Source organism: Eumetopias jubatus, unplaced genomic scaffold (assembly GCF_037043125.1).
Source record: "Eumetopias jubatus isolate StellerSeaLion01/CBP00866 unplaced genomic scaffold, mEumJub1_p1.0 scaffold_1, whole genome shotgun sequence".
Classification (NCBI taxonomy): Eukaryota; Metazoa; Chordata; class Mammalia; order Carnivora; family Otariidae; genus Eumetopias; species Eumetopias jubatus.
In genome coordinates, this window is record NW_028274807.1 from 47,996,821 (window position 1) to 48,015,047 (window position 18,227).

An 18,227-nucleotide genomic window follows, 5' to 3' on the forward strand; every position below is an offset into this window, starting at 1 on the left:
TTTTCAGTTCTTTATTTTAAATTTTCTCCAAAAAATTTAGTACCTCTCTCCCACTCCCCACCCTAGCATAATTTAATGGGCTAGGATTCAGGCTAGCTGCTTTTATTTAAAGCCTTATAAAGTCACTCATATACTCATGCTAAAAACGTTTAACTGCCATCTCTAAGTGTCAGGCACAAGTTGTTGATGCTACACAAACACAATTACCCAGAGTCTCTGGAAAAGAGTGCCAGGACTGGCTACACGATTTATGAGGCTCATTTCAAAATGAAAACATGGGACCCCTTATTAAAAAATGATTAAGAATTTCAAGACAAAGACAGTAGAGCATTAAACCAAGCATGGGCCCTTCGAAGTAGGGGACCCTGTGCAAATGCACACATCAAATGCTTGTGAAGTCAGCGGGGGGCGGAGGGGGTGGCGGGGTACTGTTTAACAAATACAGAGAGGGGATGATTTTCTATGTTTCTGTATATTTGTATCTTGAATGTATTTGTATATTCGGACTATTTTCCTACTAGTTACAAGCTACTGATATACTTTCCTCTTTCTAGTAAAACTACTGTCAGGGCTCCAGTCTCCGATTTCAAAGGAGCAAAAGCCAGAATGAGTGAAGGAGGCTGGCTGTTCAGCCAAAATATTAACTGCTACTGGGAACGAACAGTATAGAATAGTAATCCTCTGTGTCTTGTGAGTTGAAACATCAGCAGAAATCTATGAAACATTTATTGACAAGTATGCTGCATGGAATTTTTCTTGTTTTTTCCTTGCCTTGGATACCACGCAATGTCAGAGAAGTGCAGAGAAGCTAAAATCAGACCAGATGGGCTACCACAATTAGACAGCTCTCCTTTGGCTACATGTCTCAATTCCTCATATGATTGGGGGGGGGGGGGGGCGGCGCTGCTAACATAATGACCAAAGGCCAGATTCCAGGGTTACACATAAGTTTGATTTTATATAATCTTTCTAGGAATGAAATGGTATAAAAATGCTCTACGAACTTACCCACATGTTAAAAAAAATAATCCATCTTGCAATTTTTTTTTAAATCTTGATCACAAAGCATTTGAAATACCCTCTCTGATACAAGTTTGTCAGGAAAAATAAACGTACAGGCAGCTAACTTTTCTGCTTCAGAGAGGTTATCCTTGTCAACAGTGGCTTAATTGATAACTGTATAATATAGGCAAGTTCTAAGTGTTAAAAGAGTCAATAAGTCTATTTGGCGTAAAGTAATAAGTCACATTTCCTTGATTTTAAAGCTAGATTTAGGCCTTATGATAATAAGCAAAGCTGAAACCTAGCACACAGAAGGTATTCCATAAATATCTGTGGAATGAATAAAACGGATACTTGGGTGCTCATGGGGTCATTCTAAAATTAGAATATAATCACTCTAAATGGACAATAGCTCCATCACCAAAAAAACACTGATCTAAGCAATCAAGTTTAGACACATCTTTTTCAGTGTGTCATTGTGTAAGGTTTCACTTACCAAACTCAACATTCCTATAGAATCAATGCAAACTGCAGGAAAATACAATAAATGTCTACCTTGAACATTTGCAGAAGGCTTAAGATTTTAAAGTGTGTTTCAGTTTATTCATACAATAAACTCTGAAGAGAACAAGAATTATTATAGAAGAAAATGAGAGATGATAAGTGTCTAGGTTCTGATAATCAGTGACAGAGCCAGGCAAATGGCTGTTTTCTGACTCCTAAGCTAATAGCTTCAGCATTGCACTGGACCGTCTTTCTACTATGGTGCTTAGCAAAAGGAGATGAAAAAAGACAGGTAAAATGACCTCGAAAGGAAGAGGGCAATTCCAATTCCTTTTAACATTACATAAGGTTTATTATTTCATTGTATATTTACCATCACATAGAGTCACAGACTTCCCATTATTGTCTGAGGATACTCAGGATCAAATGTTGATTGCACCCTTTTCTGTGGATGATTAAATTTGGACACAAGTGGAACAAGTCTAGTAAAGATACAGGTAGCAGTCAGTGAAGGTCATCAGATCAGACCTCTGGAAAGCCTGCCTCTAGCGACTTGGAGTTTAAGAACAAGAACATCTCGTGTCCTAAGTGGTAAGGAACTATTGAAGGTAGTGTTTGGTTCAAATACCATTATCTCTGCTTACATATCCCTAATAGTACGAATATTGACAATAATGGTTATTGTAGCTTAAACAAAATCCTTAGCTCCTCAAAATGTGGAGAAGGCAGGTAGTGGCTTGGCTTGGATATTTGTCAGCTGCAAACTAGTAGCCTGCCTTCATGGGAGTCTTTGCCCACTTATTCATCACTTTTCTTCCTCAAAAGAGAACGGGGGTGGACTAGACAGTCTTTGAGATCCTTTCTGTTCCTAAAAGATGACTGTAGCTGCATATTAGACATTTTATTCCAATAAAACACAGAGGCAGAACACAGGATAGAAACCCCATAAACAAAATTTATGAAATAACTGGCAATAAATTACCAAGAGCAGAAATTGAGTAATATCAAGATAAATTTAGTCCTTTCACAAACGAGCCTGGCTTGATGCATGTGGTTGGCTATCATTTGGGCTTTCTATGCTTTTTTCGGCAATGTTTTTGTTTCTATGTAATTAGCTACCATTATATTTCCTAAAACATCTATTCCACACATGGTTTGCTCTCTTCATATCAAAGGACACTTCCTGACACCCCCTTTGTCAATATTTTTGCTTCTTGCCTTGTGGAGACTGGTGACTGCTGATAGAAATTCTGTCCTCACTCCATTCTTCTCAAAGTGTCTCTCCCTATCATGCTCTCCCTTCCCCGCCCCCCGCCCCTGATTCCAGCGTTCTCCCTTCTGCCCACACATAGCATCTAGGTAATTTTATACCATTTCCTTATTCCATTCACTCACTCTCTGAGTTGAATAACTGTTTAAATATTTTTCATTCTAAAAAAAATAAAATGAATATTCCCTTTTTATCCCTGCTATCTTTTAACACAGTATTTCTTTTTCTAAAGATTTATTTGAGCAAGAGCACTCGTGAGCATGCACAAGCAAGGAAGAGGGGCAGAGGCAGAGGGAGGAGCAGACTCCCAGCTGAGCAGGGAACCCAATGCGGGGCTTAAATCCAGGACCCTGGGATCATGACCTAAGCTGAAGGCAGATGCTTAACCGACTGAGCCACCCAGGTGGCACCAACACAAAATTTCTTCAAAGTAATCTACCTTATCCTACTTTCTCATGACTCATGATGCCTAAATCTCTTTGTAATCTGGTGTCTGACCTGTTAATAAAACCTTTGATCAAATCTAATGATTTAATCCTCTGTGAATTTCCTAACTACCTTAACATCTACTCATATTCTTCCCCAAATCTGCTCCTATTCCTGTTGACTTCGGGTGCCTTCTCCCCTCATGTCTAATCGGTTCTCAAGCCCAATTAGGTTTCCTGCATGATTCCTCTTTTACTCGTCTCTTCTCTATTTCTAAGCACTTATGGGACCAGTTTAGGTCTTTATTATCTTTGGACTCTTAAAATAATTTTCAAGATGATCAAAAATTTCCAAAATCTCTCTTCTTTATCACCTACTAGTGCCTGGCTTAAAAATCAACAGAAGGAAAAGTTTCTATTGATTTTAGTGCTATCTAAAATGGAATAGCTTGCCTGAAATGGCAGTTATAAAATAAAGCAAATAATATCAAAATTAAGAGGACTAGCAAACACAGGTCCATTTATTGAGTGTTGTGTGCCAGACACTGTGTTGGCAATTTTACATGTATCATCTCATTAAATTCTGACAACTCTATGAGATATTACTATTATTAACCCATTTTACAGATTTAAAAAAACCCCAAGGCTTAAAGCATTTAAGTAACTGTCTAAGGCCATTCAGCTAACAATAGAACAGGATTTTGAACTTAGGTCAATCTGACCAGAATTTTACCCTCCATATCTGTGCTGTTACCATTCCTGGAAATACTCACTGTGGACTCTGGATGGGAGATGTTGCAGAAGAGGTTCAAGAGCTAGATGGCCTGACCAGATTTTTTATTTCCTGAAGATTATTTATTTGAGGTGGGGGAGGGGCAGAGGAAGAGAGGAGAGAGAATCTTAAGCAGACACTGTGCTGAGCATGAGCCCCACACAGGGCTCGATCCCATCACCCTGAGATCATGACCTGAGCCGAAACAAAGAGTTGGTCGCTTAACCGACTGTGCCACCCAGGGGCCCCTGACCAGATGATTTTTAAGCCTTGCTCTGAACATTCCACCTAATTACTTACTTGTACCTTTGTTGAGACCTACTATTATAAAGCATGATGCTAGGATCCACATGCACTGGAAGAGGAGCAGGGCATCATGAAAACTTCACAAATGAGCTCACAGTAGAGTGAGGGGAGGAGGTAGGTGTACAAATGGATAGAACTAAAGAAGTCGGGGTGAAAAGCACAGGGTCCTGAGGGTGGCTAGGTATAGCACTAGGTGGCCTGAACTGTTGAAATGGACAGACCGCATTTTAAATCCCATCTTAGGGGGTGTGATTTAAAGCAGGACATCCTACGTAGGTCCAGGAAAACAAAGTGGTCCAGATTTAAAACTCATGGCAAGAGCAGGACTCATATATTCTGAGAGATAGACTGCAGGAGAGATTCTACGATTTCTTTTACCGGGCAGTAGGGAGCTGGTGGAGATTCTTCAGCTGGTGAACAAAGTTGAGCAGTGATGAAGGAGGCTAGACTTATCAGCAGTGGAAGAATTAGGGAGAAATTGGAAGGAGGAATCTCAATTAATGCACTATAGTCCATATAGGAGAGAACAAAGAAATGAACCGTGGAAGAAACGAAATGAAGAGAAGAAAATAGATCAAAGTGATATTTCTACAGAAGAATTGATGAGACTAGATTCCTTGTGGGATATGGGTGCTAAGAAAAGTGTAAATACAAATCCAAACTGAATTTCTAAACTTGAAGAAAATTAAAGTAATGGAAAGGAGTTCTTTTGGTAGTATAGAAAATATGAATTTAATTGGAGTTTGAGGTACTAACCACCATTATTTGGCCCCTGTAATGCAGAGAATTCCATCAACTAAAAATACAGTCTTAGAAACTTGGAAATGAGTCAAGGTCAGAAGTCAGCCCCGGAAGTCATTTACATCCTTGTAAGTCATTTACATCCTTGTCACTCCCGCTGCTCTCAGGACAGCAGCACCATCAGCATTTCCTGTTACCTTTTAGAAATGCAAAATCTCAGGCTCCTGGGGCCTTTGGAGTCAGAATCTGCATTGTAACAAGGTCTTTTATGTGATTTGTGTGCACAAACTTTGAGAAGCACTGTTCAGCACGGAAGTGATAAAGACAGCACAGATGAGATAAGGGGGAAACAAAGATGAGAGATCCAAAGATAAAACTCTGTTCCATTTGGGGAGGTAGGATGACAAATTAACACAAGAGAGGAGGAAAAGGCTAAGAGGGAAACCTAAATAGAAATGTCAAAAAGGGGTGCCTGGGTGGCTCAGTCGGTTAAGCATCTGACTCTTGATTTCAGGTCAGGTCTTAATCTCAGGGTCATGAGTTCAAGCCCCACATTGGGCTCCACACTGGGCATGGAGCCTGCTTAAATAGATGTATAATGTCAAAAAAGGAAGATGGCCACCAATTCCACAGAGAGGTTAGAAAGGGTAAGAATGGAGAAAACTCTTCTGGATTTAGCAATTAATTGATCATTGGTGACCATAAAGAGATATTTCAGCAGAGTGTTAGAAAGGGAAGGGAAGGCACTGAAAAGGAATAAAGCCTGGGGGCGGGTATGGAAACTGGGAATAAGAGAGCAGACCACTCTGAGACGTTCTGGAATTAAGAGATTGAAAAATCCCTTGGAAGAGAGAACCGGATTGAAAGAAGATGTTTTGGGACGGGGAAATCACGAACATGTTGGCAAGCAGGGGGGCAGGGTCCCAAGGGCAGTGAGGGCACCAGTGTGAGTGCAGGCTTACAGAGCATGGACAGCATGGGATGGTGAGCACTCTCTGAAGTCAGAAATGGGTTCCTTGGAAAGAAGAGAAGAAAGAGAAATCTGAGGTGAAGAAAGAGTGAGCTGATGGTGGATAATCTAAATTTCTTTGGCATCGCAGAAGCCAGGATGGATTGGGGTAGGAAAGGAGCCAGGGAAAGTAACCTGGATGTGATCCCCAGGAACCACGGTACGGTGACAAGTGTCTGAATGAGAATCATTGGCATGGACATGGAGAGATAGAAGACATTGATATACTTGCCCAAGGCAGAACTCAGAGAACCTGGGGGCTCATTAGCTATAGGAGAGGACAAATAAAAAAATGAATAAATGAATCAAGTTTCAAGTAGGAATGAACAGAAGAATTAAGGTATTTTGGAAAGTACTAAGAAATGGAGCTGATTATCAAGAAGAAAAAGTAGGTGTTTGATTTTGTCACCTTAAGTTTGAAGTAATGGTGAGACATCAATGTGAAAATGCTGGCATTTGACTCTTTATTCATTGAGTATAAATATTTACTGAAGGCCTACTATGTGCCAGACGCTGACCCAGGGACTGGGAAGATTAAGCCGGTTAAGATACACATGGTCCCGGTCCTCACAGAGCTTAGAATTTACACGGAAAGACAAATGGATAACAAGGCAATGGGTTCAATCAAGTGAAAATGCAGACATCAAAAATATTCTCTTCTTAAAAACAAGGGGGGAACAAATAGAAAGGCAAGGGCCTGCTCTGGATCGGCTGAAAAGGCCTCGTTCTACATTAACTGTAAATAAGTACACATGAAAGTGTTAGAAAATGTGAAAATGATTTCTAAACAAATCATAATGCTTTAATAGGTTGGCAAAGGAGTGAGAACTAAAGCAATCTTGAACACTTTAACAAGCTGGAAACATGGGAAGGAAAAAGTAAGCTATTAATGAGGAAATAAATTTTGGTTAAAAACATGTTTTACTCTTCATTTGCGCCAATTTGGAAAGCTTTCTTTGGTCCTTAGATATATTGAGCACAAATGTGTACATTCTTCCATTCAAAGCCTATTAAGAATAAACACTGTAAATTAAGCACATCTACTTTCCAATGTGAATGCAGAAAAGGATTTAAGAACATGGGTACCCATATGGACCCTGTGCAAACAGGTATAGAGCCACGTGTCACGAAGGATAAAGTGATACTCTATTAATACTTCCAAACTTAAAAGCATAGCAGTTTTCTCCCTGGAAACTTACTACACAGGACTTGGATACAGAAAGTCCAAAATCAAAGTATAAAGAAAAAAAAATTCCCAATAAATTATTTGCTTTTCATAGGATAAATGGGGCTGTATGAATCAATGAGAACTGATTTTTTTTTTTTTTTATATCAGAGACTTTACACAGGGTGCCAATATAGAATCTGATGGACTACAATGACACCAGTAGGTGTTCCTGTAGCAAGCCAAGGGCATTCGGATTCTGATGATTTTTTAAAAAGGTACTCCTGAAGGAAAAATTCAGCATATTAATCTCCCAGTTTTCAAGAAGTGATCATTCCCTATAGCTACTGCTCCTTATTCTAACCTACTGGCTTAGCTGAAATTCTAAAACAAAACAAAACAAGACAAACAAACAAAAAACCCACCATCACGTAGGGGTAGATTTCTCCAAGTCTGCTTCTAATTACATTGATTTAGAATCCTGGTGGATTTATCTGGGTGTTTATAACATGCACAGGAGTTCCAGAGCTTTTAAACAAGGACTACTATTTTTTCTCAGATTCCACCAAGACTTTAAATGTCAGCTCTTTATTAACAGTACTAACTAGGAAGAAAGGAGGCATGTGTAAATGAAATCCACAAGTACTCCAAGTGCTTTGATTCAGGCATCACCATTGAATTCTTCCCTTTTACTTTTGTCCTAAGAGCCCCCTATTTCTGTCAAGGGTACCTTGCTTGTCCCACTCATTCACATTTGAAAGTTTCCAAGCATCTCGATATGCTACTACTGAATCTTTGAAAAAATTTTATTCTAAGTAGAATTATTGATTTTGACTAGTGTGATTTGATGGGCATGACTCCCTCTATTTGATGAGAAGAGCAAAGCCAGAGTGTGTGAGCAAGGGGGTGAGGGAGAGGTACATGCATGGTTTGAGTAGCTTGGGTCTTCTAATCAACTGCCTTGTTAATAGCCTAGCTTTACCAGATCATCTGCTCCTCTCCTTATGCTACAAAACTATGGCAACATCCATCAATTAAAATCGTCATCAGATAAATGCTTTCAAGAAGGGGTAGGACCAAGTGAAATTGGAGGGAAAGTCTGAGGACAGGAGAAGAAATCACATCCAAAGCTTTTTCTGTGAATTTGCACGTCACCAAACTTCATGAATTTATCAAGCAAGGCAAAAAACTATTAAAATCAGCTGTATTTTGCTGCAAGAGCACCAAATTTCCTTTCTTCTTTCCCACCCCGCTTTGGTCTTTTTTAATTAGAGACTAAAGAAAATGAAAAGGAATAAGAAAGCAACCCATAAATGTTAATTTTCTCAGCCCTGACATCCTGGACCAATCCTGTAAAGCTGGAATTATCACAAGAAAGCATGTTCTTTTAAGAGTCCATTTTCCAAACAAAATAAGTTACAGACTTAGTGGTGGGTGATAAAGGAACATTTCAGATTCTTTGAAACATCTCAAGCTTATTTTTTTTTTTAATTGGTTTTGGCAATATCCTCTACATGGCTTTTTCCAATAATTTCTTCCTTCAGAACTATGAACATGTGAAAGAAAATCTATTATTGTTCTTAGTCTAGATTTCCTAATCAAAGTCATATGAAAGGTACTTTTGAGAACTTACAAACATTTTTAAAGGTCCTTCTTTTGAATTCAATTTAGACAAATAAAAATAAAACACCACACAGGAGAGAACAAGCCAAAAAATGTATGAAAAAGTGCTCAGTATTGTTAGTACAAGAGAAGTGCGTATTAAAACTCTAACAAGATGTTGCTGTGCTAGAACAGAGAAAATGCAAAATGTTCACAGCATGAAATGCTGGTGAGGATATGTGGAACAATCTGAACTCTCATATTGCCTATAGGAGTGTAAATGGAAAAGTCAGGCAGAAAAAAAAATTAAATATACATTTTCCCCATGACCCAGCAATTCCACTCCTAGGTATTTATCTAAGAAAAATTAAAAGATATGTCTACAAAGTCTCATACAAAAATGTTTATAAAGTCTAAATTCATAATAATCCAAAACAAAACATAATTAGGTGTCCAACGACAAGAGAGTAGATAATAAATGCTGGAATATTCACATAATGGAATACTCCTCAAGAATAAAAAAAAGGAATGAACTATTAATACCTGCAATGTTATCAATGAAACCCAAAAACATGCTGAATGCAAACAAATGGACAAAAAAACCAACATAGTATATGATTCCATTTATGTGTAACTATAGATTAGGCAACCTAATCTACAGGGAAAGAAATCACATCAGTGGTTGCTTCTTGAGGAAAGTTCTGTCTGGAGGGATGACAGTGTTCTATTTCCTGATGGAGCATAGGATACTGATTAAGCTGTGCATTGTACTGGATTTAAATTATACCTCAACAACATATTTTTTTATTTAGAAAGGAAATCAAACTTTTACAATTTAAAAATCACTTTGAGTCTTGGGCGCCTGGGTGGCTCAGTTGGTTAAGCGACTGCCTTCGGCTCAGCTCATGATCCTGGAGTCCCAGGATCGAGTCCCACATCGGGCTCCCTGCTCAGCAGGGAGTCTGCTTCTCCCTCTGACCCTCTTCCCTCTCGTGCTCTCTATCTCTCATTCTCTCCCTCTCAAATAAATAAATAAAATCTTTAAAAAAAATCACTTTGAGTCTTTTTAAAATTAAAAAAATTAATGAAATGCCTTGGTTGAGGCTTGAAAGTTTGGAATGCTTGTCAGATGCAAAGTTCTGAATTTTAAAGATAATGTAGTAAATATTTATGATAAACAACCATTTTATTTCCCAGCTTCAGCATGTTGTACACTGCCCAGCACATAGACCATGCCGAATATATGTGCTGGGTGGATGAATGGCCTTCATTTAAAAATATACTTAGATTTTTTTATTTTGTCCTGCTAAGGAATAGGAGCTCCACCTCCAAACCTGTGATTTTCCTCTGTCTACATCTCGCCCTGTGTGTTACTCTCCAGTTCTCTAAACCAGTGATGCTCAAATGTAAGAGGGCATCAGAATCTTCCAGAGGGCTTGTTAAGCCACAGATTACTGGGCCCCACCTTCAGAGCTTCTCACTCAGTAGATCCGGAGGGGGGCCTTGAGAAATGAACCCAACCGCTTTTGATGTTGCTTGGTTTGGGGCCACCCTTTGAGAACTACTGCTTCTAACACTTCTTCAACTGTCAAACCAAGGGTCAGCATTTCCAACTTTTAACCATGTTTCCTAACTGCCTTGCGCCTCATCCTCTGAACTTTTATTACTCTTCTCACTGATGGTCCCCGCTTGCTGTTTGGCTCATTCTCCCTTGTACTTTATTCTTTGGGAAGAAAAAAACACTTGCATGTGTTTTCTATTCAGGTAGACGATAACTCTCTCAAGGGTAGGGACGCTCACTTTGTATCTTCCTTCGTCTCACACCCAGAACAAGCTGTATAGCTAATGGGTGATCCATACGTGCTGATGCCCCTGATATTTATACATTCTTCCAAAGCATGTACAGACACTACTAAAAGAAAGAGCGAATTTTCAGGTTAAAAAAAAAAAAAATCCTTTGTTAGGATGAATTACCTGTCATTGGGACAGTGACTTGGTAACGTCCAGTCATGGTGTGGGTTAATGAGGAAACCCCAAGACAGGAACACGGAGCTTGGTGTCAGAGTGCCAACCACCAGCTGCAGAGGTTTGCGGGAGCGTGCTTTACCTGTGGAGGTGACGTGCAGGTTAGTTCTGGTAACACAGTATATTTTTATGATTGGCGTAGAACGCGTAAAAATGACTTAGGATGATGATAAAGAGCACGAAAGCATCAAGTTCCTTTTCTTCTCATGGAGTGCACAAATATTACCAATTTTTTGCCCGTGAATTTAAGCATAAACCAAACAAAATATCATTTTGAGATTTATGTGTGTACGTATATGCATATGTATATGAAAGCATATATGGGTAATGTAGGCATATAAACTATATGTAATCATACTTAGGTATTATTTTCTTATGGGTTAGGGATGAATATGAGAGCCGTGGCTATTACCAGTGAAATAAATAATGCAAATGCTTTGCTCACTTCATTTCTTTTACACATACAATAAAAGCGTGTTGGTTTTCCCCCTTCTCCCAAGACTATGAATTAGTGTGAAAGAACATCAAAGATGAGACAACAAAGCTTAATGGCTGGCTTATAAGTTATATTCCTTTTTACAACCAATTTAGAAGTGTAAAATCCCTGTCCTACTATTACAACAAGGCTTTTTTTACAGTGTCTAAATGGAAAATGTATACGCATTCTTTTTTACTCATTCTTAATACTGCTGGAAGAGTAGGGATGACATAGGAAGTGCAGTCGTTCGGATGGGCCGAACTGGATTTGGGCAGTGCCAAGTGATGGCGATAAACCGTTTTAGATTCTTTTCTCGTATATGGGGGTATTTGCATTTTCAAAAATATTTGGAACTTCAGGAATAGGGTCAGTGAAAAAAAGCAATGAAGATCCTTTGCCATGGAACTCAACATTGGCTCATTAAAAAATCTGTAAAACACATAAAAATGCAATAAGATATCTAATAAAACTATGCAGAACATAAAGCATTCTTTTTATTTCCATTGTATTTCCCCTTTCATTTCATGAGACCACGCCTGTTGTATTTGCTATGGGAAGAACTTGTGTTATTTTGATCTAATGCAGTAGGAACTAATAGGGTAGGAAGGTACGAGCTTGTACGAGCTTAGTGAAAGTTATCTGAACCACATGCCCTTTAAAATTGTGCCATCCTTGCTGCCTCTGATAGATTTAAGTTCTGTGAGTTGTTATTCTGGTGAAAAACCTTCTCAGCCCAGAATATATGTAAGCCTAGTGGTGGCCAACTGTTTCATGGTAACATAGCTGAATTTTGAAAAAGTTATACGCAAACAATGAATCATGGCACACTACATCAAAAACTAATGATGTAATGTATGGTGATTAACATAACATAATAAAAAAAGATATTTGAAATAATTGTCAAGGATAGCTGTTTATTTATTTGCAAACACGCTTTTATCCTTCTCCATAAAATTTTCTACCTCTTGTGATTCCAAGAACCCAAGTCTGACTCCCAAAGGGGGTAGATTAGAACCTGGCGAGGGGCAGGGGTTTATGTAGTTTGAAAAAGGCCTGAAGGGATTCTGCTATCCCTTCCCCCCCCCGCCCAAGTTGGTTTTCACTAATGTAATACAACTATCTCATTCTACAAATGAAAAATAAGGCCCAGAGAAGTTTCAAGGGTATCCAAGGCCACACCAAGAGCAAGGTCAAGACTCAAATTTCCATCTTCTGAATCGTTATCTAGGTTTCTTTTCTTTTTTCTTTACTACATCATTGGCATAGCTCACACTGTATGATTATGCCCTTTAGAGACAAAAAGATACATTTTCCTTTCTCCAAGGGAACCTAAGACCTACATGACCATAAAATAATTATTTCACTAAGTTTGGATCTTAATATAAAAATGATTAAAATTTATGTGGCAGATGCAAATATAAAATGAATCAAAGTTAATGCCTCAGTCATTGTATCATTCTCAAATGCAGATTACAAAAACAAATACATTTGTTGCCTGAGAGGAAAGGTGGGGTATTATATCCTGAGCAAGATGAAACAATTTCCTGAGCTGGTCATTCACAAAGGGAAAAATAATTTCAAGACCAGTGTCATAGAAGTTCCCAAATGAAGTTATAAAGTGTAACTAAGGTGTGAGCACTCTTTTGACGTCCCTTGCACATTTTTGTGTTTGTACTGAGAAATAGTTTGATGAACATGAAGCCAGAATCCTATGGATCCATACTAATTACTTCTTGACTTTATTAAATATTTTGAAATAGAGTCTTGAAATGTTGACTATCATTATAAATTATAAGGAGTCACTGGAATTTCCTTCATGCTTTGGGAGAATGTAGGAGGCCAAGAAAAGGAATTTGTATTTTTCAAAATGCTTGACTATTTACTGCTGTTTTAAAAAGAAGTAAAAACCAACAAAAGGAGGGGAGGGCACTGTGGCAACAAATTTCTGGTATCAGGCTTGGCTGATGCATCCAGAAGATACAAAATACACAACTGCAAAGGGCCTGTTTGCTCAGGGTATTTGAAGATCTGTATGCTCCCCCAACCCATTTCATGCCGCTAGAAACATAGAACAAACAAAAGACATCCTTTTTGCTTGACAGCTAGTGTACTATAAAAGATAAACATGATTAGGAAATACTAAGAACAGTTTGCATTAGTAAATGAAAAGGAAAAACAAAACATTTTTATCAGTAATCTACAGTCAGGGAGATGTGATATCAGACGGTAAAGGCAGGCATATTCCCAGCTTTTTTAGGTTCTGACAGCAAAGTCCTGCCTATTTGATCTGAGAAGGATAGTAGTGAAACTGGGACAGTGTAAGATTTTAAGCTTTCTTTAATCACATAGAACATGTTTCTACTCATTTATTCATAGGTTATTTACATTCCTGTTCCCAGTCTCCCTCACCCTGGGAGTCTTGGCGTTGTGCTGCTGTTCTAGGAAAGCAGTCCTTGCTCTCATGTTTGACTAAATAGAAGAGGGTCTGAAGAGAGAGAGAGGAGTAAAGTAGAACCCCACGTTCCAACCCACTGACCGTACATATAAAGGAGTGATGCTTTTGAACGTGAACAGTCTCCCTCAACAAAAGTTAGACATTAGATTTTGCCCTTAGAATCTGGAAAGCACCAGAGCGGGCCTGAGTTGACACAATGCAAAGTAGATTCAGGCTAACAGGAGCTAAGTCTAAGCAAGCACGTGATATGGGCCAGGCCCTGGGCTACGAGGCCACACATGCATGAACTCATCTAACCTTCACGATGACCCTGGTATGCAGGAGAAAGGAGGGACCGAGAAGTTCAGTGATTTGCCTAAATTCCTCAGGTTTGTAGGTAGTGGTGCTGGGATAAGATCCCAAGCAGTCTACAACCAGAATGTAATACTTGCAAGCAGGGTTATCTGCTGACATGGGGCCTGCTGTGTTATGTATTTTTATCAACATTCCTAAGGCATCCCCAAGGCACTTGATCTCCACGGGTAGAAATGAAGAGGCATGGCTTAAAGTTAGTAAAATCTGAAAAATGAACAAAATATACCTGAGCATGACTTCTTTCGACTTGGAGGAGGAGCAGGCCGCACAACAATCAGATATTTAGGCTCCGCATCTGGAAATGATAACATTATTTATCAGTAAAATTCTCTAAGAGGGAGCAACATTCACGACAGCAAACCCATGTCCTGACTCAATGTTCCCCGGGCCTTAGTCACTGTAACCACAGCACCACTGGATGAGAGGACCCAGGAATGTGGAAAGCTAATACTTCCTGAAACGGTTCAGTCCATTAAGTTTTTAAAATGAAAATTAAATCCAGATTTTCAAAACCAAATGGACAGGAGGCAGGGAGAGAAGTCTTGAATCTTGCTAGACACAGATTCTGTGCCACATTTCCATCAATCCTTCCCTCTGCAAAGAGATTTTTTTAAAAATCCAATCATATCCATTTTGTTATCCTACTCTTCACGGGAGTCAGCCTGATGCTTCAGAATCAGAGAAGGAAAATCATACTTGCATAAGACACCTGAGACACAACAGGATCTCACTTGCTGTGGGATCTGAAACTGCTCACTTCCATAGTAATATGAATGTTCATAATGTTCTCTTTATTTTTATCCTATTTGCATAATTTCTCAGCCTGTTATCATATTCAACCAATCATTTTTGTGAGCAATGTTTAAACAAAGTCACAGTTTCAGGTTGGTATACCTTTCATCTAATATGCCGATGGAAAATAAATTAAAAGAGAATCTCTTAAAAATATTTAGGCTTTGGGGCACCTGGGTGGCTCAGTCGGTTAAGCATCTGCCTTCGGTTCAGGTCATGATCTCAGGGTCCTGGGATCGAGCCCCACGTCAGGCTCTCTGCTCAGCAGGGAGTCTGCTTCTCTCTCTCCCTCTGCCTCTCCAGCCCTCTTGTGTTCACGCTTTTGCCCACTTTCTCTCAAATAAATAAATAAAATCTTAAAAAGAATATTTAGGCTTTAGGGGAGCCTCAGTGGTGCCATTGGTTAAGTGTCCAACCCCTGGTTTTGGCTCAGGTTGTGATCTCAGGGTCGTGAGATCGAGCCCTGTAGCTCTGTGCTCAGGGTGGAGTCAGCTTGAGAGTCTCTCTCCCTCTCCCTGCCCCTCCTGCTTGTGTGCTCTGTCTCTGTAAAAATAAATAAGTTAAATCTTTAAAAAAAATTTAGGTTTTAAATAAAATGATGTTTAAACAATCAGTATGCACTAAATCAGGAGCTAATAATTTATCAAATCCTCTTTTTTTGAACTGATGTTTCCAAGATGGTTTTGATGCCCTTAAAATCTGGAAAGCACCAGAGCAGGCTTGAGTTGTGTATGTCAATTTAAATATACATAAATAAGCCAAATATACATTGGGCATACTAAATAGCATTTCATAAGCACTTCTACTGAACTGATGGATGACTATTATCTACAATAGTTCTTCAGTAACTTTGGATCATGAAATTCATTCTACACCTAATTTCATTTGGATGCTGCAGTCAACAAGAGTTCACCCCTGCTCACTCAGACAGAACTCACATCTTTGTTTTGTTTTCATTCTGGGTTAAATGTCTCCCCTCTGTGAGTTTGGAACAGAGGCCTTCTCTACCCAAGGCTTTACAGAACTGACCTCATTCTCAGCTAGAGACAACCTGGCAATTCAGCCACTTTTAATGACTTGAGCGTTTGTTTTTTTCTGGACACCACACACAGCCTTATTTGCTATAACCTGCTACAGTAATTACACTACACAAAGGAAACCAGGTAACCTCTCAAGCCGACCTTAGAGCTTTGCCTGCTTACTGATAATTGCCTCATGACCACAACACAGATAAGGGAACATTCATTATGTTTCAGAGTCTTGTGTTTGAAGGCATATCTTGCTTAGTGGAGCTTATACAAGGAATGCTTAACCTAAATCTAAGGTCCCTAGTAGGAATATAATACATTTCCTGATTTTATTTGGGATATAAATCAATGTAAGTATTAAGAAAGTATCACATATTCAGTAGTTTCTATGTGTAGGGTACTTATTAAGCACTTTACATTTGTGACTTCATTACTGCTCATGGCAATCCTACTTGATACATACTATTATCACCACAATTTGTAGAGGAGGTCACCAAGGTAGGGTCAGCTTCAATGGGCAGGCAACATGCCCCGTCACACAGGGCCCCATGCTCAGAAGGGTCTCATGCTTGGTTTAATGCCCTGCTGTCACCATCTTGAAATTCTTAATAGTTTTCTCTTTGCATCTGGGTTTCGTAAGGGCAGTATGAAGGGCTGATAAAGCCTGTGTGTGAGCAGAGGAGACAGGAACAATAGGCAGGCCTACAGTTTCTTCCACTCCCACACAGTGGTTGAGATGCCCTCTCAGCATAGCGTTCGGAGGGACCCAGGACACAAGGGGGTTTAGCAAGACTCTAAGGTCAAACAAGGCAAGCAGACTGCATCTCTGGCTGAGGAAGAGGGCATGGTGCAGATCTGTGAGGACACACTGTTCAAGCAAACCCAAACTCGCTTCCATGCAGATTGCAACACAAACGACCAAGCAATCCTATAGTATCTTCTCTTACTCATGTTAGTTCTCCGTATTTGCCAACCACTTATGCTGAAAAGGGCCACCTAGAAGGAAAGGGGAAGCTTGGAGCAACCCCCAGTTCCCATGTTTCTCCCTTCTTCCTCACTCGTACGGAAGCCTGAGGCAGAGTTATAGAATGTCCATGTGTCAAGAAGTGAAGGAAAAAGAGGAGTTAGTTTTGTGCATTTCCACTCTTCTGTCAAGAATGAAATACACGTGCTGTCTCACCAACAAAGTATGAATTGTGTGATCTGTGATTCTGCTTAGGAGTTGAAGGCCCGTATTTGCATTTAAAACTAGCATTGCACAATGTAAAGATAAATGGCAAAATTCATGTTAATAATTTAAAATTTTAATTTACTTCATCACATTAAATAACAAATAACACCATCACAAGTTGAGAATCTGTGGAAGAAAGGAAATATTTTAGTAACTTTAATAGACAATCTTCTCCTGCTTTTTGAAACAAGGTCCCTGCATTTAACTTGGCCGTGCAATTATATGGCTAAACTAACTCTGGCTAATTCACTTCTAGAAAACAAAGCTATATCTCTATTTTTCTTAAGTTACTCTCACTGTGGCAAAGTCTCTTAGACCGTTTTTTATTCCCTTCCTTGATGCACATTAATTCTTCTAGAAAACAAAGCTAAATCTCTATTTTTCTTAAGTTACTCTCACTGTGGCAAAGTCTCTTAGACCCAGTTTTTTATTCCCTTCCTTGATGCACATTAATTCAATTCTACCTCAGTGGTTTAAAAAAAAGCCCTGAAATACTAGAAAAATAACATACGCAGAAGCCAAAGACAGTGCATGATCCAAGACATATGGTTACATGAGCAATTTAAAAGTAATTTTTGTTATGAGCATTTTGCATAAAGCCTCGGCTGTGACAGCCAATTACAAATTGGAACAGATGTCGGGAACTGGGTGCAGATAGGCGGCCTCTCACTACTGATTAGACACTTCCAACATTCATGTATTTCAGCAGTGCTTGCGCTCCATTTGGAATACAAACATGGGAAAATAAAACACCTAAAAAAACAAAATTTCTAATTCAGTTCTGTACTCTGAAATTGTTTGCGGATTTGTAGCAGCCTGGAAATATATACGCTGTAGCTTGATCAGCAATTCTGATAACAACATGCCAAAACACACTACTTCATTTAGAAAATGTATATGATTAAAATGTCATTTTAAGCAAATTTGTGGGGAATGCAGTTACTTTAACTAACTCTCCATTCCTAATCATTAAGCCTATACCGTGTTGTAGGCTAATTACATCTCATTTGCTTAATACTTCAAATGCCCTGAGGTGAAGGATCAGGACAGCTTATTGTTTAAGGAAAT

General features: G+C 39.0%; 1 protein-coding gene across 10 annotated transcripts in view; it reads right to left on the reverse strand.

Annotated features, from left to right (window-relative positions):
* Positions 1–18,227, reverse strand: part of ABI3BP (ABI family member 3 binding protein) — a 238,445-nt gene that overhangs the window by 141,053 nt on the left and 79,165 nt on the right. For all 10 annotated transcript variants that reach the window (XM_088026066.1, XM_028119206.2, XM_088026157.1 and 7 more), the window contains exons 3-4: positions 14,335–14,403; positions 10,771–10,903 (exon numbers count right to left, since the gene is read on the reverse strand). In XM_088026066.1, coding sequence (XP_087882192.1) covers positions 10,771–10,903; positions 14,335–14,403 — 202 coding nt within the window. The remainder of the gene's footprint in view (positions 1–10,770; positions 10,904–14,334; positions 14,404–18,227) is intronic.